The following is a 27787-nucleotide window of genomic DNA, read 5'->3' as shown; positions in this document are numbered from 1 at the left end:
TGGCGCTAACTCTGACACTGGCGCTCATCGCGGCGTTGCACAGGAGAGAATGAGGCGCGCGCGCTCCGTCATTTTATACTGCGGAACTCCCGTGCCGCCCCCAGCGAAGTATGCAGCTGTCGCACCACCTGTCGTGTGCGCCGCTCCGTAGAGTAGAGGATTCCTAAAGGAGAGGGGGGGGTCGTAGGAGAGGAGAGAGAGGAGGAGGGGTGCTCATGCACAGTGGGGGGTGGACGCCGCTGGACGTGGGAGGGAGGGACGGACAAAGCCCCCGCCATAAGCTGCTTCGCATTTAAAACGTCTGTGCATAGTACCTGCTACATATTGCTTCCGTCTCATGGTTGTGCTGATACCTCTAGACAAGCACTACAAGTCTTCAATGCTTTTCATTTTGGTCACTTTGTTGTTTTTTTGCATATCATTGTGTAATTTCATCCTGTTGACAGAATGCTTGATGTTGCATGCTTGGTTGCTCTTTTTGCAGCACCTGAGGTCCTGGCAGCTCAACCGTACTCTCATGCCGCGGACTGGTGGTCTCTGGGCATCATGATGTATGCACTGCTGGTGGGAAGAGTACGTCAGTCACCAGTTTCCCATGCATCCATCTGTTACCTTCTTACTCCCTTGTCATTTGTATTTGAGTGTTTCTTTATGGCAGTTGTGAAGTAAATCTAAAATTTGATTTGTCACGCTTTATTTCAATAGATTATTCTCCTGCTATAACAAAACTGAAAATGCTGGATTCCAGCAAACCTCTCTCCTTTTCTACACAAATGTTTTCTCAGTCTCTCAGTAGGTGTGCATGTGATTGTAATTTGACAATGTAGCACTTACATCTAACTGCAGGTGTTAAACACTGCAATAAATCATTGGCATTGGTCATAGTGAAGCAAATTTTTGCTTGCACATAACTCAAGATATGTATCCTGGTTGCATGAATGGTCAAATAAGTAGTCATCTACCAGTTTTTCAGACATCTGAATTTCTGGAACTGTGCTCTTGCTTGGTCTTTCGTGCAAATCTATGAGGAAGTGAATGGGTTATTGAAACAGAAATTTTTGGCACTGCTACCAACTATGTACAATGTGAGACCACCTCTAAGCCCTTTGAGCTGGTGTGTTGAACTTTGAACAAACCACTTGAATATGTTCCAAGTTGCACATTGTCAAGCAACCAGTTTTAAAGCATGTTGCCAGAGTACTCCAGTCAAAAGTTCAACTTTGCTCAATGGACACAAGAAAAAAAGCAGGTTAAGGCTGCCTGAAGGATTGGAAGAAAAGGAATTTTCTCTGCCACTGGAAATATGAATGTGCAGGAGGAGGAGAGGTTGAGGAAAGGAAAAGGCGCAACTTCTGCAACCCTAATTGGGAGCACGGCTCAGCGCCTGAATGTGCACATTGCACTTGTCAATTATGGCCTTTTTTTTTTTCTCTCTCTCTCTCTCTCTCTTTACTGCAGTATCCAGTTGAAGGCACTGGTGACCACATACAGATGAAGCAGTTGGTGGCCAATGCCAATTATGACCTACCCGAGGGTTTCTCTGACAATGCACGGAAACTATGTCGAAAGGTTCGTTTTGTGTGTTTCCCTGCATGGGGGCTTTCTCTGAACTGTATGTTTTTAATGACGGGCCTGTGATATGTAAAGCTTTTACTTCAATGCAGCACCAGTTTGAGCTTCGAGACCACTGCCGTTTGTGTCACCAGTGCGCACAATTCTCGTTGCCACTGCATCAACAAAAAGGAAATGTTCAGGCCGTTCCTCAGCCTCAGTTAAAATTTTGAGTAATCAGAAGCATTGCTTATTTTGTGTGTTTTTTGGTGTAGCAAGCACAACAAAAAGCTGCCTTTTCTTCAGTTTGCCAATGCTTGTTGCGTGTAATGCTCCTCAACTGCTGTGTTGAGCTCACTGCCGAATGGGTTGGTTATATTGGTGATGCAGTGGTTAAAGTTGTACCTGCTGCTGTGCATGAGGTTGTGGGGTTGATTCCCACCCACAGTAAGGGTAGAATGCAAAGCACTCGCGTATTATGGTTAAAGTCCACTGTCAGAACGACGGGGTCTGACTGGACTATCGTCTAATAATCAATTGGTAACTGTATTTGCACATTTGTTTATGTATTTACACCACCATCAGCTTCAAACGATGGCATTCTTGGAGGTTTGTTAAAAAGGAAAATTAAGATATCAATGCAGCAGCGACCAAAAAATGTCAGAATGCCATGCATGGTTCATTTCTTTAAATACGAAACCCAAAATCATTATGCCTATCATTTCTTGCAGCTTTTGTGCAGGCTTCCTAACAAGCGCCTCCAGTCACTTCACCAGCTCAAGTGGGAGCCATTCTTCCGAGAACTCAACTTTGATGACGTTCTCCACAAGAAAGTGAGCAGCCATCACTGTGTACTTCAGCTGCTGTTCCACAAAAATTGGTGCAGAAATATTGGCGCAGTTGGTCTTTAAATCAATCTCGAACACAAGTTTGTTTCTTTCTTTTTTACTTGAACTATGAATGATGTCGAAAAGACACATAATGCACTGCTTGTTTGTATGTATTTGGAGACTTGCATTTCACTGGGACTACTCTTGCATCTGTGTTTCAGATCTCTCCTAAAAAGCTGTTACAAGTGCAGCTCGAAAACTCAGGCAAGGACACACCGTAAGTGGCATTCTACATAATTTCTCCGTGTGCTCGACTGTGTACAGTGCTTACGGTTTGAAACTCGACAGCAAAACTTTTGGTGTAACGACTGGTACGTGCAAATGCTCGAGATAACCGGGTCATGTTGCTACTAATCTGGCCGCTAAAGGTAATGTTGGCTCTAATGTAAGCGTTCCGACTCCAAATTATGCCACTATGACGCGAACTGAAGGCCCTGGAAATGATAGTATGGGCATTGCTTCGCCATGAATTGTCATGTTGCAATCCATGAGCACTGTACATGTGTGCATGACAAGAAAACAACGGATGAACAAGCATGTCATTAAACTTCTACTGTTTATGCTTTCATACACTTAAATTGTCTGCAGCATGTTTAAAGGTACAACATAAACATGATAAAGCTCTGTACTGTTCTGGAAGTTCTTGCCTTTAATTGCTTAAAGATTTAGATCTTCACAATGTACCACTACATTAAGGAAACAATTTTTACACATTCACTGCTGAGTATTGACATTTTAGGCAATGATGCAATCTTTATGACTGCGTCATATTTTTTAATGTAGTTATTAAGAGTCTGCAATCGTTTCATTTCTTCAGTGCAGTGTTTTTTTAATTTCTGTTTTCCATTTTCTTTTTTCAGAGGTATTGGTGTGCTGGCTGAATCTCAGGACAGCACCAAAGTTGCCGTAAGTGTCAAGCACCTATTGAGCTCTCAGTTCATAACTTTTTCTGATCAAATGTCTGTAAGAGCATCACGTGGCTTAGCTATATTCTTTTGCTGATTTGTGATTCAGCCATTTAGATCAATAGAACCTGTTCATGCAGTAAAATACCATTTATTCAACTCTCATTAATTCAGGAAAATGTTTAGTACCAAGTCATTCTGTGAGCCGCAAACGTAAGTGAAAATTTCTTGCGTCCAAGTCTAGCTTAATCAGTACTTGGTCATAAGCCGGTCAGTTCGTATGACTCCCAGAGCACTGTGAGCTCTGAGCACCTCAACTATGCATTTAAAAAAACGCTAAAGGAATGAGAGTGGCACCACTGTCCATCCAGAATGAGGCAGTGGAGTCCACATCACCATAGTCATCAGTGGGAACTCTACAGGAATGACAAAAGCACTTTGAGCTTCTCCATTTTGTTAGATGTGTCAAACAAAGCACCTTGTTGACCACATGTCCTCAGGACTGCATTGTCACCATCTGAAGTCACAGTGCTGGCAACTACAAAATCTCCCACTGTTATTATGACAGGCATTGACTTTGTGCTGATTCACTTGCCAGGTGGGTTTCATTCATGACTTTTCATTCATAGCTGCAGAAGCAGTCATGAAAAGTGATTCTACTGCAGCCTGTGGCATCAGACCTGCCCGCTGCATTGCGATAAATGACCGGTTGCTGGCCAGCTCACTGGTGAAAAATCGATGTGCATACATGCCAATGCTTCTGATTTGCCCGGGGACTCCTGAATTTTGAGCAATCTCCCGATTGTACGGGCACGACTAATCCTGAAAAACAGCCTGCAACACCACTGTGGAAAGAAAATCATGATAACAAAATACACTGGTTCTAAAGTGTTCTTGTTGCATGTGAAATGCTTAAGTCACTTTTGCAGCAGTACACTAGTGTCATGTGGAAAAGCTCAATAAATTGGCAGGGGGAAACTCATCGTCACAGGACACAGCACCGTGTAATTACGAGTACCAGTATGATCGCTAACGTCTGATGGATTTTGGGCCAAGTCTGAGGAAACACGGCCGTCTTTCACAAAGAAAGGCGCGATAAAGTGGTAGGAAAGTTGATTACTGCTGATGTTAAGGTTTACTGTTACATCTTGGTTCACTATGCATGTACCATATCCTTATGGTCGTAGCCAGGATTGTTTCTTTTTAGTGCAAAATGCTCGCATCAGTGCTAACATAAGGAACAATGGGAAAATTATTGATATTTGGTCTGGTTTTGGCTTTAGTTTGCAGGCTTTTCATGCCTCGTCAAGTCATGAAGGTTGCCACGGCAGCAGCATGAGCGCCAGTGCCTTTGCTGAGTCATCAAGCGCCTGAGTGAATCACTGCAGTCTCAAAGGAGTCATCAGAATCTCCATGTCAGTGCCTTCATCACCTTCACCTAACAACACGTCAAGCAAGACTGGGAAAGGCTGCCAGTGGGCTACGAGCTTGCCTCCTTTTATTCTAGATTGTGTTGCTTGGCGAAAGGAGAACATTTGTCCACACTGCCACATCAATTGCAAAGCATGAAACTGTCGGCACATGGGATGCATATTTAATGTCATTTATTTAACTTATTGTACTTCAAAAGCTCCAGTGATGGGGTAATATGTGAAAGATGGGCTGAGTTACGGAAATAGTGATTCGAGAGCAGCACTGAAATGAAGCAGGTCAGAATGGTGTACCATGTTTACAGGCAATGTTTTGCCGTTATCACAACAAATGGGCATAAGCGAGTACTGGTCTGTACCAGGGTAGGATAAATGGATTTGTCACTATTTACCAAGTTCAAAAACACTGGCAAGATAAGAGCTAAACTGGGCTGCTTAATTTTGAAGAGATGCTAGTGTGTTTTAATGGTTGTGTTGATAAGTTTCACGGCTTATTTGTCGGAGTGCAAGTGATGTTGCATTTGTAGCACGCCCGGGCATCTCTACAATATGAGCACGATCAGCTGACCACAGTTGCTTGCAGTACACTCATCGCGATTATCACTGCTTGGTGATTACTCTGTCATGTCTGCCTAGAACTGTTTAACGCGCCAATTGCAAGCACCTTCGTTGCTTATTTTTCATGACTGCAAGCCCTCAGGCTATGCATACTGCAGCCCATGAAAGCATGGATGTGGTTGTTTGAAAGTGTGGCTACCATTTGACTATGCTGTGCCTTTTGTCGGTGTAACTTGTACCAAATATTACTGAAATACGAGTACAAAATGGGAGGGGGGAATCGGGCGGTTCTACATGTGTTTTGCTGTAGTGCATGGCTTCGTGGCAATGCATGCCGTGATGTTATAAAGCTGCACTGAATTTCTGTGGAAAACTAGCAGGGAAGTCGGTGATGACAGAACACGTAAGACTAGATCAGTCCTGTAACTTTTCTTTGTGCCGACAGTTTGTCTGCTGTTACTCAATAAATATTTAAGTGTTGTATGAGATTGTTTACATTAATTACATGCAGTATTTCGTGTTTCTTTTCTTTCAAACGTACTTGATTTGGAGTGAGTGGGAACGATATGGCAGTGGCAGCCCACAAGTGTAAAAGTGTTACGTGACATGAGAGATTTCGTTTTGGCCTTTCCCTCTACCAAGGCCTGAGCTGTTATGGTTGTGATGTAAAGCAGCTGGGAATGTCAACTCGAACGAGGCCTGTCGATATCTGTGTTCCACCATTGTAATGTTTTCCGATGCCCAGCTACATGAAAATGTTCTTTGTTAGGCCATCGTGGAAAAGTTGCATGGGATGGTAGCAGCTAGCAGCAGTGCTGTAAGCACATGTCTTGATGCCTGTGTTTTTCTTTAGAAAATATTTCTAAGGCATGATGAGAAACGTGACTTCTTTGATGCCATTCACATGCTGTATTCAGCATCTTCATGTAATGAGTGAGAGTGTTGCTCATTCATGTGTACATATATCCTGCGCTTAGCGCCCTCCTATCCTTGGCGACCCACTCATTACCCGCTGTGGTCGCTTAGCGATTAAGGTGCTGCCCCACTAAGCACGAGCGTAGGGGTTCGACTCCCGGCCACGACGGCTTCATTTAGATTGGGGCGAAATGCAAAAGCACCGGTGTACTTGGATTCAGGCGGAGAGCATCAGATGTTCAATAATAATCCAGAGCCCCCCATTACGGCAAGCCTCGTAATTGTACCAAGGTTTTGGCTCATGAAACGTCAAATTTTTTTGACCAACTAATTGCTGGCATGTCGAATGTCTTTAATTTTCAGCTAACCTAACCTGTGCAATAACTGAAATTTTTTTTATTATTTACATCATCAGCGAATCAATTTGCTTGCCGTAACTTAATACGTGGTCTTTTCCCTGATGGCTCTTTGAATGGTTTGACGTGTGAAAAGTATAGTTGCGAGTTAAGCTAAACCACCATTTAACATGACCCGCCACAGTGGTCTAGTGGTTATGTTGCTCGACTGCTGACCTGAAGGTCGCAGGATCGAATTCCAGCCGCTGAAGCCACATTTCAATGGAGGGAAAATTGTAGAGGCCGGTGTGCTTAGACTTCAGTGCACGTCGAAGAACCCCAGGTGGTCGAAATTTCTTAAGCCCTCACTACGGCATGTCTCATAATCATATTACATTGCGGCTGCCTGAAGGCTACCCAAAATCACATTCTTTGGGAATGCGAGGGAAACCCGCCTCGAAAAGCAATACTGCCAGCTTCCTCCCTCGTGGCGTGGGAGTCACTCCTGTCATCAAATGACCAACGTATTCAGACAGAAGTTATTAACTGGGCCGAAAAGGTCGTGGCGAGCTACTTGCCACCACCATTCAAACCACCGGCAAGCTAAATTCAACGACCTCGCTGGGCCGTCAATAAAGTTGTTTCTCTCTCTCTCATAATCATATTGTGGTTCTGGGGCGTAAAACCCCACAATTATTATTATTACCATTTAACATGTAATACAAGTATTTTTTTTCATTGTTTAGAAAGTATAATAGCTTAGTGCATTGCTGTGACTTCTGAAATTCAATGATCAAATGTACATTTAATGTTCATAGAAGGCACCATAGGAAATGTAGCTGCTGTGATGCATAAAATTACATACATATTCATTTATGGTGGACTTTGCATGTAGCTCTTTGTATATGAAATGCAGTCCTAGCTTTTTCTTCAACCAAAGATAAGTGAGCTACTAGAGCTGCTTCATCTTGTAACACTAAAGTGTACTGTAGTGTTGTACTTTTTTCATTTTATTGCAACATAGGCGAAAGAAATTTTGTGCAATTTTATGAATCTCTGTTTAAACCATTCACATTAACTTCTAACCGCCTTTAAGTGCTGGTTTAATCCTCAGGGCAGCCACTCTTTTCTTACCCTTTTATGTATGAATGGTCTGAAAAGGAAGTGCCACTTTGAAAGCTGTGTTTGCAAAGTAAGGCACTCGTAGAAAGGGGAGGTAAAGGCTCTGTTATATAAATTGCTGTGCTCTCATGAAAATGAGCTTGATATCGATGTGAATATTTGAATAGCTTCTCATGCATTACTGCACCAAGGTCGCACAAAAACACTTTTGCCAAGTGCTGAGGGTTTATCGTGCCGCTGAGCACGAGTTTGTGGTTCTGATTTCTGTTTGTTTTTGTTTTCTGATGGGGGCAGGATGCAAGAGTGCCTTAGAACTCAAGTAATAGAACGCAGAGCCCTTTGCTGATGATGTTCTTTATCGTCAAACTGATTTTGAGATGCAAGAATGTCATTTATTATTAGTATAAGTAGCGGTGGCAAGATGCATCTTTGTACGCTAGTATATTTGTAATGTGTTCTACCAGAGGACGAGTGCTATTTTTGTACAGTGGCTCAAAAACTAGACGTCACTTTCAGGTCGCACCTCCATCACAAAATGCAGTAATCGCTCACCTGCATCATGCTCATTTTGCGTGTTTTGCACGTCCACCTTGAAAAAAGCATTTGCTAGTTGTGTATTGTTATTGCAACTGCTGACACCAGTGCTAGTACTTTGTAGCAGTGCTTTTTCTTTTAATGCTTTTTGAGCTTTTCATGCTTGGCCAGTGGTCAAAGCAATGGTATGCCGACATTATGAACATGATCATGAGTGGTTGGCACTAAGACAAGCATGAAATCTAGCATAACGTATCACTACAAAGTATTAGTACAGATAGGTGTTCGATTGTCACAGGGTTCCTTGAACTCATTGTAGAGGTGTGTGGTGTTGGCATACTGACTCGTACAAGTCACTTGCATGTTCAGAGTAAATAGGCTAACTTTTTTGCTGCAGAGTACAATGCAGCTTTAAGTAGTGTTAAATTTATATTGTTTCTTGTCTTGTTGCATTGCAAGAAGTTGTGGCAAAGAGGTAACTGGCTGCACTGCGTCCGACTGCCTCCCTCCCTTTTTTTTTTCATGTGCAACTTCTAGGTCACTAATTAATGTGATGAAGCCATGTGGTCCATAATGACGCTTATGACATTGTTCCCAACGCTCTGCAATGGCATTGGACTTAGTCATGAATCAGGGCCTTAACGAGGATGTCGTGCGGCCTGTTGACATTTTGTAGCTGTTCAAATAATCGGACTTGGCAAGCTATAAAAGCCCACAGCATCCTTGTTCTAAGGGACCAGGAAAATTCTGGGGGTGAATTGAGGGTGAATGCTGTACCACTCGATAAAGCACTAACTGCTTTTGCATGGTTCTGAACTTCTCAGACACGAGACCGCAGGCAATTTGGATGTTGATGCTAGGGGCTGACGTTGCTAGTCGCACTTGGCATGCATACTCCTTGCATTAAAGGAAGATGAACACTGAGTGCAATAGTACTGTCATCATCTTTATTATCCCATTTAGGTTCACTGTACAACAAAGGCCCTTCTCTCTTTACTGTCTGCTCACCCTTATCCTGCGTCAGAAAATTTCAATGTTCTAACCTTTTTTTTACTTGTTCACCCTACCACCAACATCCTCAAGTGCGCTCTTGTTATTTTCACATTCTATTATTCTAATGGACCACCTATTATTCTAAGGACCACCGGTTGTCTGTTTTGTGTTTAAGCTGTTGCATAGGAGCTTGAAGGTCAGTGTAGTCAGTCTTCATCCTTCCTTATTGTGAAGCACCCCATCAGAACTGAAAGCATGTCATACACTGGATTCCTTGCGTGGCTTTTGGATGTGTAAATGCTCGCCAGTCCGGTGTAGCGAGGCTCCTAATGCCAACATTGCTTCGTCTGTGAAGTGGCCGTGAAATCGTCTTTAAACTTCACGTCTTCATCTTATGTCACAGCTGCATTAGCAGGCCAACCAAAATGGAAGATGTAGTGACATAGAAGCAGTCATCTTTTTTATTACTCAAGGGGATGTACCTGTATTGCCTAGTTTCCTTATGCAGTTAGTGTTGACAATGATAGTAACCATGCCATCCAAACTAGTTCTTGTGTCTTGCTATCTACTGCTGAATTGGAGGTCAGTATCTCAATTCCTGTTGCAACGACTGTCTTATTTCAGTAGGCATCAAATGCCAACATACTTATGTGATGAGCATAGGGTGCATGCCAAAGACACCTTTGCTGGTCACATGTTTGTATGGAACTCTCCATATTGACGTCAGTCGGGGCCCCTGTGGTTTGCATTCATCCTGTCAGCAACAGTACAAGGCAGTGTATGGCACTACTATAGAAAACAAGTTCACCAGGTGAATCTCACCTTATGGGATAGTCGTTAGGTCTTGCAAACTGTTGATAACAACGTTAAAGCTTGTGACTTGCGCGTATATATGTTTAGTAAACTTTTTTGTGCTCTGGAGAATAGTTGCTGGACCCAGCTCCATTGGCACAGACACTTAATTCTGCCTACGACCCAGACTCATTTGGTAATTGCGGTGTGGGTTTAAAATGTCATAAAATTGATAATTGTTGCTAACTTATGATGTTTCTGTGCATAACCTTCTGTCAGGAATGACGGATGGCATAATGTAGTGGTCATTTTGTTCGATTCCTTTCCAGTCTTGTTAGCCACTGCTTGGGAGTGTCTAGTGTTAATGGCAGCTTAGCGAAGCAGTGGTTGGGCGGCAATGACATGGGTAGATGAGGGTAATTGGAATAGAATCATTGTATTACACTGACTTTTAGTCTCGAAAAGATATTTTTGCCGATTAAGTTTCAAGCAACCTGATGAACGTCCACCAAAAAAGCAACAATACCCGTTTACTTCCATCTCTTGCAGCATGCAAGTCTTGTATCTAACACACAGCCTGAGTTCTATCCCAGTGCCTTGTATACTATCCCAGGACCACCTGTTATCAAGGATAAACGGCACTTTTCCCGTTGGCCACATGGAGCATTGGATTTATTGAGGCCATAGAAGCTCATTAATGTGCACAATTACTTTTTTTTTAACTGTGCACTGAGTGAGATGTGCTCTTGATGTGCCTTTCCAGCAAAGATGGTGTTTCATGTTCGTTAGAACTCCATGTCATTGAAAAAAAAAAAACTCACTGGGTCCTTTATGCCTTTGCCTAAGCGGACTTGAAGGCGAAAGCCATCTTCTTCTTTTTCTTCAGTCGATGTATTGCTCCTCCCCCGCCCCCTCCGAAAACATTCTTTACCTAACCTGGGTATTGCACTGCCTGCAGTTTTGGAGGCATTGCAAGCGTTCTACCCCTCACCTGGTTGTGCACTGTCTCCGTGATCGACCTACTAATCATGGAGGCAGTGCAAAGCGACAATGTCACATTATGACACTTCAGTGTTATGTGACTTCACAAATTTTGGCGATCTGTGACATCATAATGACATCACATGGTGACATCATCACGTGATGATGACTTTTTGCATCACTCGTGTTGATGCTGACGGTCAGTTTTTGTGTTTGATGAAGCATCTAAGGCTTTCACCTTAAAGGGACACTAAAGAGAAACAATGAATCGGTTTAGGTCGATAAATTGTGCCCTGATAACTCTAACGTCGTTAATTTCGCCATCATAGGTTTATTAATAGAGGAGAAAATCAAGTTCAAAGTTTCATTTTTAAATTCCACGCCGAAATCTCTCCGCGTGACGTCATGGATTTCAAAGTGTATCTATTGTATTTTGGCGCCATTCGCTCAACAAAATTACCCCAAACTTGGTATGTTAAGTCTATGGCCCCCTCAAAGGACAACGTACCAGGCACGTAGCCAGGATTTTTTTTCGGGGGGGGGCCCAAGGCCTAATTGTTCGAAAGAAAGTATTTCCATGGCAAAAATAAAACAAAAGTTGCCCGGGAATATAGAAGGCTGGACGAATTTCGGGGGGGGGGCCCGGGCCCCCCGGGCCCCCCCCTTGCCTACGTGCCTGCAACGTACATTATTTTTACCGATTAGGAACTACGTAGTCCCTAGTAGGCGCCTTGAAAACATGGGACGTCACGGCGAATGGTGCGGAAACTTCTAGATGGCGTCGCCACCGACATTTTGTTTTTGCGCATTTTCTCGCTTACTACCTAAGTGTCTTCTCGCAGCAAGCGTGTTGTTTTTGGTATCGTGAAACAGTACTTTACTAATGTGAGAAAAATCGTTTTGCTCTTTAGTGTCCCTTTAATAAGCATTGACATGTTATTTAATATTGAAATGGAATCTCATACCAGTGTTACACAGTGCACTACTGATGGCAGATAAGTCTGTTTGGGATTGAATTTCTCGGCAATGACTTGCTGGCTCCCCTCTGGAGCTTGTACTATGGAGCCAATCCCTAGTCAAGAAATTTGATTCATATAAGGCCCAATCATGATCAAAAGTGACTGTGTACGCTGGTGTCAATCTCTTTCCAGACTGATTTTGTTCATTGCTCAGGAGATTCTGGTCTATGCATATGCTTTAAGTAGCTTACTTAAAGTGTTTTTCTTTTGTTTTCTTGTGATAAGCTGTTGACATATACAAATCAATTTTTTCTTTTGGAAAGGATGTTATATATTGAAGAATTCTCATCACTTGCTCAATGTCTTTATTACTGATGTCGTTTGAGTAGCTTAAACACAACCATTCTCCATTCAAGCATAACTGGACCTTAGTTTCAAAATCTAAATCATTGCATGCCTAAAACTGTAGAAACTGATTGAATTGTGTGAGTTGTGTACGTTTTTGGAGGACAATGTTCCGCACCTCTGTGTTTTATGCTTCTGTAGCAGATGAACAATATATATATGTATACCCATATATTGTTTCTTGTTATTTTTCGCACGTGCCTCTTTGAATCTGGTGCAGTTTTTTTTTTGGTATTGCACGTGCCTGGCCACAATGAGGCTTTGCACGTGGGCTGTGCTTGTGCTCACGTTCATGTACCGAGTGATTTTCTTTTATACTATGTTGCTTATACCTGTGTTCACAGTGCTATTTTTGCAGTGTTGAATAAAAGTCACTTTAAAGTGAGCTCATCGACTGTTTTCCATTTATTCATCAGTATTTGTAGGCCTTGGCTAGTGTGGTTACAAGTACTCGTACTCAATGTTTGCAGCTGAAAGCTAGCTGTAAGCTGGCTCTTAGTGATGTTCAGATATGTTTGTAAGACTGGTAGCTTTGGGCTGGTATGTGTGCACATGAGAAGTAGTTATTGAGGCATTATATTTCGGAGAAAAAAATTTGTGTTGCCTAGAGGGCGCTTCAAACTTGGGGCACGGAAGTGAAACGGGGTCATACATAAAAATTTATGTAAAATCACTGGTTTCAGCCATTACCATGAAACAATTTTTTCCTTAATTTCAAGGTGCTGCTCTTTCATGACTATGATAGTTCATTCATTTTTTGTTTCAAGTTTCATTATTTTTCGCCTTGACAAAACGTCGCAAGATGCTGCATGTTTAGCATTTCTTAGAAAGAGCAGCGATTTTTCCGCGAGTAATATATTCACATTGAGGGCTTTGTAGGTTCCTATATAGTAAGTGATAAAAATACTGCGGGATCGAAAGAAGAAACGTTGCCACAGTATTGTGACAAAGTCGGGAAAAATAGCGTTTTGACCCATATTGGGGTTTAATTTTCACAATGTAGCGGTCCAAGTAAAAATATCACTTTTGCATCGTTGTGTAGTATGCTTTGTGTGTATGGCGTGCAGGAAGTTTTAAAAGAGTAGTTTTTGTTATAAGCGAGAAAAAAATTTTCCAACTGATCAACCACAAGGTCGTACGAAGTTTTCCTTTGCCTCGCCTTCACTGCATTCACAGCCAAATGTTCTAAACTCTTGACAACGTTTCTGGTGGGTAACTTGGGAATAGGACTATACATTAAGGTGAAAGCGTTATGTGTCTCATGAGTCGAGAGATTTTCGAAATTCGGCGAGACCTGACGATACCTTGCAAGAGGTCAAAAGCGACATCACAGTCAGGTGTCTATTGGCCTACCTCAAGCCACATGACCTCAATGTCACATGACATCATCAACGTCACAGATTGCCAAAATTTCTGACATTGTCACCGCTTGGTCAAAGGTGGGCTGATCCTGGAGGCACGAGATGGGCAGAAAACTTCGAGGTGGAGGGGCAGATCAATACAGTTTATTGAGAAGAACAAGATGGCTGTCGCCTTTGAGTTGTCTTAGACAAATATCAATTTTCGTAATAGCAATTAATTGTGGGCCTATTTCACATAAGCAGCAAGTATGTTATGTGCAGATTTTTTGTTTTTTGTGTGCATGCACAAAAACTGAGAAATTTTGTCTTTAAGATATGTTTATTTGCATATGAAATATTTAAAAGAATAATAATATTAAGACATCATGTGCTGGGGTGCTTTATAACGTAATGGCTGCCATACATGAGAGCTCCGCTATTTCAGTTCTGAAGTGGTGGTTAAATGGTAGAGATTCTGTGCCCACTGCGGAACGTTTTAGGTCTGATTACCCAGTGCCATTGGGAGTGAACCGGTTTTATTTTTTTTAATGTGTAGATGAGTACGCCAACCAGGCTTTCGGTGTTGCATGGGTACTCGTCTCGAAAGGGGGCCCCACAAAGACTTCTAGAGGTTTCCGGGGATGAGTTAATCTGAATATAAACCTTTTATTGTTTTTACTAAAAACATAAACTGACCAATATTCTACCAAATGTTAATGGAAGGCTACAGATATGAAGCAGCAATATTTTTTAACATTAGCAATGATGCTTGAAAGAAATTTGTGCGTGACAGTTCGCAAGAGTCCGTTGTGTATCTTGACTGGCTATCTTTGATGGACAAGAGAGTTAACCAAAGTGTATGCTTTTCTCTACGACAGGATATGCTTCATTGAAGCTGATACTCATAGCTTATCGTAGTGGCTTGTCATGAAAAGTTTGTATAGAAATTCAGTTGATATTTCATACATCTTTTTGTGCTTTAATTAGGCTCTTAACCAGAAGCTGGGTATCGGGCATGAATTTTTAGTGAATTCAATTCCTTTGGTTCAAGTACATGCAACTATAAAACTAGCACTACTGCTGCTTCTTGTTCTTCCTCAGTCGCAACAACGCTTCAACTGCTATATGCTATTATGGCCGGTCCGATCATATCCATCAATTGAGGTATGTTAACACCACGTACAGTACCAATGTATTGAAGCGGGACAATTTAGGGCTAAGTAATGAACATGTTTTCGTTTCCACCGTCTTCAGTTCGGGTCATGTCGGCGTAATTTCGACTCGAACATGTAGATCAGAGCCAACAGTATCCTTAGAGACCAGATTCATCACAACATGACATGGTTATCTCGAAAAGGGTATGAACTTGAGCTTGTTCGCCTGGCTTCATAACAGGGAAAAGTGCAGACAAACGGGACAAGAAAGACTGACAGGACTTGGCGCTGTCTAACAACATGAGCATTTATTTTGTACGTACAAATATATACGGTTCTTGGGAAATGGAAATAACAAAAAAAAGGGGGGAGGGGAAGCTCAACGCATGCGTCCGAACTATTCCATGACAATGCAATGATCATGTGCAGAGATAATTAATCTCCTTGTTGGTTAGTACGATTGATGGTGCGCTTACACATGATGGCCCAATGGAATTAATTGCGAATGCTTCTTAGATTTCCTGGACGTGGCTATCATGATATCTGCGCAAGATGCGCATCTGATCGAAATTAGGAATGCAGCCACACTCGCCACATGAATTGCCAAATTGCTTCCAGTTTTGACCTTGAGGTTGTTCTTGTGCTCTCGCAGACGGTCGTTGATGCAGCGACCCGTCTGCCCGACGTAAAGGTCGTGGCAGGACATTGGTACCTCATGGATTACTTCAGTCTTGCAGGGCAAAAACTGTGTCACATGTTGCTTCTTGCAAGTGGAAGGATTTGGGCGAGGGGCATTCACTTTCTTGCGCAGTGAAACCAGGTTGATTGGCGCCGAGAACACCACCCTTATGCTGGCACGTGCAGCTGCCTTCTTGATCTTGTGCGAAACAACTTGCTGGTAGGGGATGATCGCTAGTCTTGCCCTCTCATCTACAGCATGAGGTCTCACTGCCCTACTCTCCCCTCCCCCTCCCCCCTTTTTTGTTATTGCCGTTTCCCAAGAGGTGTATATATTTGTACCTATGAAATAAACGCTCATGTTGTTAGCCAGCGCCAAGTCCTATCAGTCTTTCTTGTCCTGTTTGTCCGCGCTGTTCCCTGTTATGAAAGGCTACTTCAAGCAATTGCATGTGCATACAAGTCGTTATACTAAAACATTTGATGTCGCTTTTGAATCTGTGAGTACTGTACATAAGCCAGCACATGATGTGGCAATCTCGCTGTCATCCTGATTGCCAGATGATACCTCAGCAAAGTAATCATCTCTTGTAATCGCTGAATCCCAGTTGAAACTCCTCAGGAGCCCAAGTAGAGAGAGAGAAGAAAATATAGAAAGGTTATCCGGAGCTAATGTCCGGTTTGCTACCCTACGTGGAGGTGGAGGAGCCCAGAAAGACAACAAGGAAAAAGAGAGTAGATAGAAAAGACTCTATGCAGACATTCACTGGTGTACACTGCAGAACAGGATGACACCGTTATTCCTAGAGTACACGCGTCGTTCACAGGGCTTTCTTGTTCGCAAGAACTGCATGCTGTGATGCATTCGTAGCCCTCTTCTGAAATGAGTTATCCAAAATGATTTCTTCTGTCCAACTGTCTTGTCTGTCGAAGGGCCCATAGCCAGAATTTTTTTTGGTGGGGGGGAAGGGGTCCGATTTTTCTTTATATATTTGTGCATTTCTTGTGTGCATACATAGTATACACATATGAAAAACAAAAATTTCGGGGGGTTTGAACCCCCCCAAACCGTACCCCTTGGCTACACAACAGAGCACCAATAAGTGATCATCTGTTAATAAACGCCAGCCCATCGCCAGTCCTGTCATATGTGTTCCTTTGGTCTTCATCGTCTGTGTGTACTTCATGAGCCAACTTGCCCAGGTCAAGGTACGTATTGTTGCTGGGTCATTCCACGCCAACTGTCCCAGTTGGGGGAGCGCTCGACAAAAATCACTTTCTCTAAAAAAATCTGAGAAAATTACACACAAATAGACATTAGTAATACAGTATTTTCCCAAATTAATTTGAGTGGCAAATATTTTTTGGGCACGTGAGTACCATTTGAATTCCACGAAATGTTGGAAAACCAGGTACGAAAAAAAAAATCACTATAAATCGACCGTTCCAGGCATTATTTCAACACTTTCTTTTTTCCGTTTTTCTAGCATCGTGATTTCATTATAGGGCAGTTCCTTTATATTTTTTACTTCATAGTGCGTAGATAAAGTTGAGTAAATTGTCATGTTTTTGGGAATTTTTTTTACAAAAGACAATTATCGATCAAATGCAGAAATTATTTTTATAAAACTCTCCATAAAACGTACTATCCGCTAAATTTTTTGTTTTGCCTGTGTACGGCCCATAGGCTCTAAAATTAAATCCTGAACTTGGCAAAAACGCTACATTGGCCTATGTTGAGACGTCTGTAGCACCCTAAGGTGGCCCAAGAAAAAATAAGCGGAAAAGCGCATACGATTGAGAATCATAAAGACTTTGTCCAGAGAAAGTTTAATCAAAGTAGTTTTTGGTTTAGTTGAGAAATAAAGTTTTGAAGTTGAGTCCCACCATTGCATTGTTTTGCTATGGGGACAATGCAAATCAACTGAATTTGCTGCATAAAAAATAGAGGTAGTGTATTCGTAGCACGTGGTTTTCAGTTTCTTTTGTTAGTACATTATATTGTTTATTACATATCAAGGTGATAATAAATAGAGGTAAAAATACAACAATGTCATTGGCTTAAATATGCTACAATGCCCCCAATAATGCCGTAAAAAAATTCCCGAAAACACGACAATTTACTCAACTTTACCTATGTGCTAAAGAGTAAAAAATATAAAGCTACTATAAGGAACTGCCCTATAAAGAAATCACGATGCTAGAAAAATGCAAAAACGCAAGTGTTGAAAGAATGCCTGGAACGGTCGATTTATAGCGAATTTATTTTTCGTACCTGGTTTTCCAACATTTCGTGAAGTTCAAGTAGTGCTCACGTGCCCAAAAAATTTTTGCCGCTCAAATTATTTTGGGAAAGTACTGTATTACTAATGTCTATATGTGTGTAATTTTCTCAGATTTTTTTAAGAGAAATTGATTTTTGTCAAGTGCCCCTACTGGGACAGTTGGCGTGGAATGACCCTGCTACAAATTTCCAATTCCAAATCTTATTACATAAAAATTGAAAATAGCGTTCAGCATAAAATGCAACCTTGTCTAAAGCTAGTGTAATCCATCATCACTGCTGACAGGATTATAAACCCTATAAAAAGACCAAATTTTAATGAACTCACAGCAAACACTGCAGCATCACGTAACTCGATTGGCTGTCACACAATGGTCATGTGCTCACATACACCAAACATGCCAGTGGCGTGGGAGTCAGCCCCAACCCCCCTGAAATCTTTACATTTTGTATGTGTATCTACGCACACATGCAAACACGCCCAAACATACGTATAAATAACGTAGACCCCAACCACCCTCCCTCGAAAAAAATTTCTGACTACACCCCCTGAAGGAAGAAAAACAAAAAAGTCTCTCAGCACCTGCACCTTGCCCTCACCACATCTAGGAGGAACATTTGACGTCATAGAGCCTACGCCTGCCATTGGACAACGGCTGTGACGTGATGGGACCTAAATCGCGTCCAGACTTGATCCAATAAAACTTGTAACTGGGCGAGTTGGTTCATACTTGAAGGTAAAACTGGTAAGCGCAAATAAACAAAACAGGGACACAGCGCCTGTCCATGTTCATTCTTCTTGTGTCCCTGTCTTGTTTATTTGCGCTTACCAGTTTTACCTTCAGACTTGATCGTGTGGACCATTCATTGCTTCATGGTGTGAACGGCACGATTGTCCGAGCAAATATGAGAAGGCACACGTCCTTCAGTTTTTTGGCTAAACGGTAGTCGTGGCGAATTCGGCGCTTTTGCAGTGCCTTTTATGCTCGAGTTGGGCGAGGAGAGAACCGACTGAAGTTTCCCGCGCAAAATCAGTTTCGTTTTCAGCGGCCCACGTTTCATGACCAGATGTCGCCTCTATCGATTTGTTATCATTTCGCAATGACTATTCTGTGGTCCAGACCACAGAATAGAGTGCAGCTTTATTCTGTGGACCAGACCACAGAATAGAGTGCAGCTTTATTCTGTGGTCCACACAATAAACTTGCGCGCTGTGGGCTGTGCGGAAATGTTCTGTAGCCCAAGCAGCCCACCTCTCTTGACGACGGTTTTCTGTCACAAATTGCAAGGGTTCATTCTGTGGTCTGGTCCACAGAACAGGCGCTGTTAATGCCCTCAGAAGGAACTGAGCCCACCACATGAAGACTTCGATTTGCCAACGCTCGAGCTCCCTTGACGACAGCCTCTCTCGCGAATCTCAATATGTGCTCGCCGTTTTGTGAATCGCTATTGAAGACGCGTATGCGTGAAAGATTCCAATGTTTTGACATATGCCAGTATTGATATCAGCCGCAGATAAACTTGTTATTGTGAACGGAAGCAGCAAAACGAATGCCTATAATGATAACAAATGACAACGGTTCTAAAATTTCGTGAACCTGATCTATCGCGTGCGGAACACTAAAGTCACTTTCACCACAGTACATTCGTGTCATGTGAAAAGGTGCACAAACATTTGCACGGGATACTCGAACTTTGAGCAATCCTTCTGAATGGGCGCGGCCATAAATCACCCGTAAAATAACGCTAATGCCACCGCGAAAAGAAAACAATAATAACAAATGACAGCGTGTATAAAATTTTCTGGCCTTGATCCATCGAGTACGCAACGCTTAAGCCACTTTCGCCGCAGTACACCTGTGTCAAGCAAAAAAAAAAGCGCAGTAAGATTGGCGAGAACCTACTAGTTGTCACTGGACACAGCACACTTTGTCACTTAATTAGATACACTTGCATGCGCCGTATAATTACGAGTACTTGTATGATCGTCAACGTCTGAAAACTTTACAGAAACAGCTAAAATAGCCCCTTGCCAATCTCAGTGCACTTTTTTTGCACGACATTAGTGCACTGCGGTGAAAGTGACTAAAGTGTGTCCTGACGCGAGAGATCAGGGCCAGACTATTTTAGTAGTGTCGCCCTCTGTCGTTATGATTCCCTTGTCGCGGTGGCGTTGACGCTGTTCTTAAGGAGATCTGTGGCTGTGTTCGCACAGTCGGGGGGATCGCTCAAAATTTGAGACTCCCGTGCAGATCTTAGTGCACATTTTCTTTTTGCATGACACAGATGTACTGTGGTGAAAGTGACTTAAGTGTTCCGCTTTCGATAGATCAGGTCCAGAAATTTTTAGAACCGCTGTCATTTGTTATTATACGCCTTTTTTTTGCTGCTTCAATTCACGACAAGTTTACCTGCTTTGGCATGTCAGACCAGCAAGCATGCCAAAGGTGGGCTTCGCCTTCGTATTTCGAACCTTTCACGCATAAGCGTCTTCCATCTCGCGTACTATGCCCGGAAATGGCCTCCTTGGTCCGGACTTATTCACAAAGCTGTGAGCGAATATTGCGATTCGCGAGGGAAGCTGTCGTCAAGAGAGGAGGGCGCAGTGCTTATTCTGTGAATTAGAAACCCTACCAATTTGTGAGAGAAACCCGTCATCAAGAGAGGTGGGCTGTTGGGGCTACAGCGATGTCTGGTGCGCACGGTCCACAGCACAAGTCTAGGGTGGCTCTAGGTGGCTCTAACAAGTCTCTTTGGTGTGGTCCACAAAATAAAGCTGCACTTTATTTTGTGGTCTAGTTCACAGAACAAAGCTGCAGTTTACCCTGTGGTCTGGTCTGGTCCACAGAATAGATTGGGACTCTATTCTGTGGTCTGGTGCGCAGAAACCGTCGTCAAGAGAGGTGGGCTGCTTGGGCTACAGAACATTTCAGCACAGCCCACAGCGCGCAAGTTTATTGTGTGGTCCACAGAATAAAGCTGCACTCTATTCTGTGGTCTGGTCCACAGAATAAAGCTGCACTCTATTCTGTGGTCTGGACCACAGAATAGTCACTGCGTTATCATTTCGAAGGAGTTGGACGGGTCGTGGACGAAAGTTGCGTTCTCCTCTTCGGAGTGCCTGTGCTCTTTTGTAGTTAGCGAAGATGTGAAGAGTGGAGGCCGGATCCCTTGAGGTAAATAACGGGTATTCCTGATCGGCATTCGGTGGCCTCGGTGTGACGACCGTAATGAATGAAAGAACCAGGAAAGTCGACGCCCTGCCATGCTCTCACATGGCTTTCTGAGGAAAATGTGTGCTTGCGTCCTTGCATCACCGGGCCGAGGCAGCTTCTCAATTTTACGTCAGATTAGTCGAGCTTCTGCGGTGTCGTGGGAAGTGAGATCTGTTTGCTGTGCCTAAAATCCTGCGAGAAATCGTGTGCTGTAACTGCGTGTTACTCGGGAAAGTGTGTCTCTTGATCGGTCGTGCTCCCGCGGTCTACCAAGCGCGCTGGCGCCCGGTCCGTCAGCGTTGCATCGCTGTGTGGCTGATAATAACGTTTTGTGAAGTGTTCCGTGAGTCACCGTGGTTCCTACTGTTCTTCCACGCAGCTGCGAGCATGTTGGAAGGTCTAGCGGCGTGGGTACTCAACACCTATGTTGGTGGTTATGTCGAGAACCTCAACACGCACCAGTTGTCAATTGGGTTGCTTCGAGGTGAGCTTACGAAACGTCTACATAATTCATTTCTCGATTGAAACGTTCACGGGACGGTGTTTCCGTCGCGCGTGGCTGTTTCCATAAGTCTCAATCTGAAATTCAATTTCACGCATGCAGGCCAAGTTGAATTGGAAAACCTTCCACTCAAGAAAGATGCGTTTCGACATTTGCTGCTGCCGCTGGAAATCAAAGCGGGTAAATATTAGCGCTGTGCAAATATTAACACGCATTGGAGTCGTTTGTCGAGCAGTTTTAGAGGTTTTCTTCAAGAGCTTACGTAGCGTACGTGTCGCATAATCTTACTTATTCATCTCCTGGGAGCAGGTTTTATCGGCAAGCTGAGTCTGAAAATCCCAGTGACCAGGCTGCGCAGCGAACCCTGGCTAATCACCATTGAACAACTGTACATAGTTATCGGTCCAGTCTCTCTTGATGATGTAAGTTGGGTGTACTTCTACAATTTGCTAAACTTGTGTATACATTGCTTTCTTGTAAAGTCTAACTGTAGGTGTTCAAGCTTCTTGCACCCTGAAATGGTAAAGTGAGCTACAGGATTTCGTTCATTGAAACTGACTTTGTAAGCTGGTAAAATATGATCCTAAAGAGTGCCTTTGTTGTGCATCGAATGGCAATTTACACATGCTGAGCTTTTCGTGTCCCGTGGTTGCGTTCAGAATCACCTACATTTTTTTTCATTGCTGCGTTGTCATTTAGTAATCCCTAATTGCTTCGATGAGTTGTGAAATGCTGATCAGGCAAGATTTTGGTAGGGGTGGAATGCGAAAATTCTATACATAGTTTTCACGTCGTCACAGAGAGGTTCTCTGTGCTGAGTACCTCCACATGGTGGCCACCGTGACTTTTTATCTCATTAGAGCATGTCAGTGAGGGGGAGGACACACAGTCGTTCGGTATCGGCATTCTTTTCTACTCTCCCCTCTTCTGTTTGCCAGCCGCGCCAAGGGGGAACACAAAGGACCACGAGGGGGCACCGGCACTAATCTGATGTCACTGTTTCTATCTCTACGCGTTCGAGTAAGAGTTCACGCAGCATATCAACCAGATAGTACTCAAAGATGGCGACCACGGTGATGTCAATGAAAACTAAATATTTACTGTGAACTAGCATAAAATTAAGTAAGCCCACTCCATCATATTCTGCATCGCACTGCTGTAGTGTTTCTGCACTGTGAGCGTAGATTAATACCGGTGTCATACGGTGCCCAGTCACTAGCGATCGAGCCTAGTCTGGATCTAATTTCTTCGATCGCCTTTGGCTTTTTTCCCCAGCTTGCACAAATGAGCCTATCATGACCGAGAAATTCCATTCTGATCGAGCTCTCTGACACTCGTATTACACCGGTGTCACACGGTGCAGTGCTGATCGCGATTAAGCCCAATTGCTCAGCTTCTGCAACAGTGATTGACTCCCTTTTGCACTTTGCATAAAGAAGCCAATCATGATAAGGAAATTCGATCTGGAACATGCTCGATTGCGATCAAAAGCGACCATGTCACACTGGTATTAAACAAATTGGTCATCATCGATCATGTAAATGTTGGTTAAGAAGCTATAATTATGGCATTCACTTATTGTACCAAGTTCAATCAAAACAATTTGATTCACATTATTTAGGATGTGGTTGCAGTACATTCCTTTGTGTGTTAGCATTAATAGCAAGAGATCTCGTTTATGCGTGAAACATATTGGATAAACGTGTGGGTGGCATTAATCGACATCCCCCACTGACACTTACACTGCATTTTTTAACAGAAGAGGAAAAGGTTTCATCTGTAATGCATGACGAGCAGTAACGTTTTCTTTGTTAACTATTTGTAGTGTCAAGCAAGAACCATCTATTGAATAGCTTTTGCGTTTTAAAGCTTTGGCCTACATTGAGCACCATTTATCTGCATTTAACATTAAATTTTTTCGTTGCGTGAGCAATTTTCAGTTCACTTTAGCTTGCATCGGGGCCTTGTCAGATGTGTTGCAATGAGTGTGTGATGTGACTTTGGTCGGGTCCTAATAAGTATACTGTAACATACTATTGTAATAAGAGACAACACCTAGTTACAATGAGCATAATCATATTGCTTAAATGTGCCCTGTATACTGTCAAGAATGTGCTAAACAGATTATAGCATAGTATATAAATTCAATATTTATGCTACCAAAATGCTTCATTCGATTATCAAAAACCATGCACTAGTCTGCTGACAGTAAATAAGCACAAAAGTAAGTTCTCTCCAACCTTTCCCAGACTGGCTCATAAGGGCACTCCTGACCTGAGATCTCCTCGATGTGACTTTTCCGAGGAAGCAGTGTATGGTTGACCTATTCTGTGTAAACATTTAATTTAGGTAAGGTTGAATTACTTGGGATGGTGCAGAGCTGACATATTTTTGTACGTGTATTTGCACAGTATGACGAAGTGCGTGAAGATCAAGTGTTACAGAATACCAAAATTTCCAAACTGGATGCCATGGAAGCCAAGTGGAAGGTAGGCAGAAACTATCTGCATTCTTGCTCATTGCCCTCCAGCTCAATAACTTTGCTTGTCATATGTTGCTACACTTTATCGCCTTTTTTTTTAATATGTGCCAAAAGCAGTCAATCAATGAGTTAACCCGTATCTGTATCTAATCCTGTGCCTCCTGCTTGCAATCAGTGCATTGACATTTATTGATAAGGAAGCGTAGGGTTTTGTTGTTTTTCTGATATTTCTCTTTCTGTTTTGACAATCCATAGTGGCAGCTCTGATTTGGCTTATCTTCAGTGCGCTTGCGAGCTTTGTAATCTGGCTTGTGCTATTGCTGGAATGTTTGCATCATGTGTCGTGTACCCTTCATTGTGTCGTCATACATTAAACATATGATTACGGTATCGGAAGCCTTTCATAATGTAGCCGTTACTCTTAATTCCAACTTCCACCATCGGTATTTGAGTATGCTGTCATAAGTGTTCTACAAGCGGGAGCTCTCTTATACTACAGTTGCACATGTTCAAAAACAGTGAAAAAACACATACTGTTGCTTGATTACAGTATTTATAAAGTTTCCCTGAATCAGATATGTTCGGAAAGTCTAAGCAAAAAGAAATTACATTTTCGTTTTTTAATTTTAAGGTACTGCCTCTGTTATTGTCATACCTTTTCATATTGACAACCGTCGACGTAATTTCAATGTTATAAGGATGATGCCTACTGATTGTGGAAAAAAAAGAAAAGCATGAAGCGTGCTGAAATTTTTACGCTGAGGTAATTCTTGGAGAGCACATGGATGTAATGAAGTGTTATCATTAGTTCTGATATGGCTGATGATATGGCTGATCATAAGTCCTCATGACAATTGTTTGAAGGATTTGTGGCTTTACTAATCTTTATGAACGACGTGAAAGTAACATTTTGCTCATCAAAACATTACACGAGGGGTGTGCATGTGCAAAAGATATGGCACAATAAAGATGACAGAGAGAGAGAAAAATTGGCCTTTCTTGTTTTGTGCATACATCATTTTAAAGGCTGACTCGCACTTTGACTATTAATTGAGAAATTAAATACATACTGCAGTCCTGGAACTAAGGCTGCTTACTGAAGTATTTGGTGGGGGCATGTTACTGGCACTGTTCTAGTGCCTTTCTGGTTACTTCTGCACACTTATTACAATGTTGGCATTGTTGTATGAAATGTCATATGTTTTTACTAAAATGAGTCATGAGCAGAAGAAGGATTGTTCTGCGCCAATTGAAACCATGTTAACAGAATACACGTCTGTAGCAGTGCATTTTATCCTGCTTATTTGTTTTAAAGAGTAAATAGTGCATTAAACAAGTGATTTATTCATACTAACATTTTCCGGAGTTATTGCAAATAAAATTTACAAAAACTTTGGCACTAAACCATCTCAAGCCAATCGATGCCAAGTGTGGTTCACTTGATCATTGTATACTGAAGAAGCTCAGACCAAGTGTCAAGAATGAATTTGACAGCCTAATTTTTCTGAACATTGAAATGGTTGCTGGCACTATTTTAAGCCCACCCCGGTGAAATTTATGAACATAGAGAGTTCAAATGGTGCATGTTACTAAAAAGTGTGAAGGAGTGAAGTCCCTATTTGTGAATTTAAAAAAAATTAGGAATGGGGAATCGTCGTCAATCTATTCTATGTTCACTGCAAAACGAAGGCCTCTCCCATTGTTCTCCAATTTGACCTGTCCTGCGCGAGCTGATCCCACTTTATGCATGTGAATTTATCAATTTCATCATCCAACCTAACCTTTCTGCCATCCACGGCTACATTTCCCATATCTTGGTATCCACTTCTTTCTTGCATATCACTGTGCGCATGTCTTACAGCCTGCCGGTTACATGCCTGGAAGTTGTCAGTTCATGTCTTTTGTGTTCTCTGTACACGTGTCTTATGCCATTATTATTGCTGTTTACTTAGTAGTTTATTTTTAAATATCTTCCTTCCTTTCCACAGGCCAGTTACGAATCAAAGCAAGAACCTTCGTACTATGCATATTCCTATGCAGCGTGGTTGACTTGTGGCACATCTGTTATGAGCAATATAATCAAAAACTTGCAGGTGAGTTTTACTATAAAAAAATTTAAGAAAAAAAAACTCTTCTGTGTTTGAAGACATCATCTTTACTAATTATTTGTGGTGTTCACTTTTGTATAACTAATTTCGGAATCCATTCACGTTTATTGCCTATAATCACCAGGGCACTTGATGTCTTTGTACATATAATGCTGTTGTGTAAACGCACAATTATAATGAAGACTGAGTGCATTTAGTGCATTCTAACGGACATACCTTAATATTTTACATTTGCTGCTGAAATGAAAGAAGTGGAAGCATCTGCTTGGTTTTTTTAGTATTTGCTGATGCACCTATTCAATATTCAATACAATGCAATAATACAATACAAGTAAAAAAAATAAATATAATACAGAAAAAGGTCATAAAGTAAAAACTCTCATGGGGACCTCCTCTTATACATGTATAAAAAAATGCAGACCAAAGATTGGCAATGTTGAAAGCCAGCGCTTGTCCGTGTCATTTTCTTTTGTCCTCGTGTAAAAATCGCACTGTTTCTATTTCGTAATGCAAAACCAACTAGCCCAAAGCTTCACTTTAAAAGGTAGGCAACTTTGGAACAGCTTCATATTGAAAGGCTTGTTCAGTTTGAGACCCAATGCTCTCTTTCTTTTTTTTTCTGCTGCACTAGTGATTTTGAACATGACAGAAGTTCAGGGGACGATGGAGGCTAAAAGTGAGAAGATACTGTGGAATTGTTAAAGTCGCTGAAGCACACACTTCAACTTGTCTTTGTCTGAGCCATTGAAGACGATTCCTTATGTCAAAATGTTGGCTCCGGCAACATTCCTTGTTCAACAATTTCTTATATTAGTAATTCGGTTGCATACAAGGTTTAAATTCTTGTTTTATACATGTTCTTTTTTCTATTTAATTTGTATAGGGGGGCATTTCAAATTTGTTTGACGGTTGACCTGGGCGGCAGCGCTTATGCGTAACGTTGTAAAGGCTGACGAACTCAAAGAGGATGCGGTCATCTATTTCTGAACGAAAAGAGAGAGCGTTCCATCGCTATGACATAGTGAGACAAGGGAACAAAACGAAAGATGCGACAAGGACGACATGAATTACACGTTGGTCTTGCGAAAGAGATCCCCCAAAAAGTTATGCTTTCTTTGGAATGTCAGTGTGCCTTTTATTGAAGGAGGGTTTAAAAAATTTTTTTGACCCTGAAAAATGTCATTGTTTGTTCACATTTTCAGTTTAAAATCAAAGACATCCACATCAGGTATGAGGATGATTGTACGGATCCTCAAAACCCATTTGCCTGTGGTGTCACCATCCAGACTCTCTCTTCGCAGGCAGCTGCAGCGGACGAGGTCAGTATGATGTCTGCATTTACCGATTCCCTTTGCAAAGGTCTCCAAAACTAGCAGATTCCAGATCAGGTTCACTTTCATCTTGTGAACCCACTTTTCTGATCTAATTAAACTTGCCAAATGTCTGAACTGCATGTTAGATGTGTGAACTCTCTTTTTCTCTTATCAATAATGCAATAAGTCAAACCTCGTTACAATGAACACCACATTAACGAACATTTCAAATTAACGAACTTTTAAGAAATCCCGTGCCGACTGCTTATAGTTTCAATGTAAAAATATTTCACTACTACGAACTTCAGAATAACGAACATTTCAGAATAACGATCGTTATT

The 27787-nt window shown here is 42.1% G+C and overlaps 3 protein-coding genes across 8 annotated transcripts in view; 2 read left to right on the top strand and 1 right to left on the bottom strand.

Moving 5' to 3' along the window:
• LOC119390332 (ribosomal protein S6 kinase-related protein) overlaps positions 1-7159 on the top strand; it is a 100662-nt gene extending 93503 nt beyond the window's left edge. For 2 of the 4 annotated variants that reach the window (XM_037657930.2, XM_049414742.1), the window contains 6 exons: positions 485-573; positions 1459-1569; positions 2283-2384; positions 2603-2658; positions 3302-3347; positions 4630-7159. In XM_037657930.2, the coding sequence (XP_037513858.1) occupies positions 485-573; positions 1459-1569; positions 2283-2384; positions 2603-2658; positions 3302-3347; positions 4630-4662 (437 nt within the window). In that variant the 3' untranslated portion in view covers positions 4663-7159. The remainder of the gene's footprint in view (positions 1-484; positions 574-1458; positions 1570-2282; positions 2385-2602; positions 2659-3301; positions 3348-4629) is intronic. The other 2 variants (XM_049414741.1, XM_037657931.2) reach the window with 1 other exon arrangement.
• Positions 1-27787, bottom strand: part of LOC119390336 (cytochrome c oxidase subunit 6A2, mitochondrial) — a 673327-nt gene that overhangs the window by 95455 nt on the left and 550085 nt on the right. The window lies entirely within an intron of this gene.
• The window catches only part of LOC119390329 (intermembrane lipid transfer protein VPS13D), a 128362-nt gene continuing 121965 nt past the window's right edge, over positions 21391-27787 (top strand). The window contains exons 1-6 of the mRNA XM_037657927.2: positions 21391-21525; positions 21646-21723; positions 21853-21965; positions 23955-24032; positions 26014-26118; positions 27336-27452. Coding sequence (XP_037513855.1) covers positions 21429-21525; positions 21646-21723; positions 21853-21965; positions 23955-24032; positions 26014-26118; positions 27336-27452 — 588 coding nt within the window. The 5' untranslated portion in view covers positions 21391-21428. The remainder of the gene's footprint in view (positions 21526-21645; positions 21724-21852; positions 21966-23954; positions 24033-26013; positions 26119-27335; positions 27453-27787) is intronic.

This window comes from Rhipicephalus sanguineus, chromosome 4, assembly GCF_013339695.2.
Source record: "Rhipicephalus sanguineus isolate Rsan-2018 chromosome 4, BIME_Rsan_1.4, whole genome shotgun sequence".
Classification (NCBI taxonomy): domain Eukaryota; kingdom Metazoa; phylum Arthropoda; class Arachnida; order Ixodida; family Ixodidae; genus Rhipicephalus; species Rhipicephalus sanguineus.
Note: the sequence above shows the minus strand (reverse complement) of the source record. Positions and strands in the feature narration are given on the sequence as shown.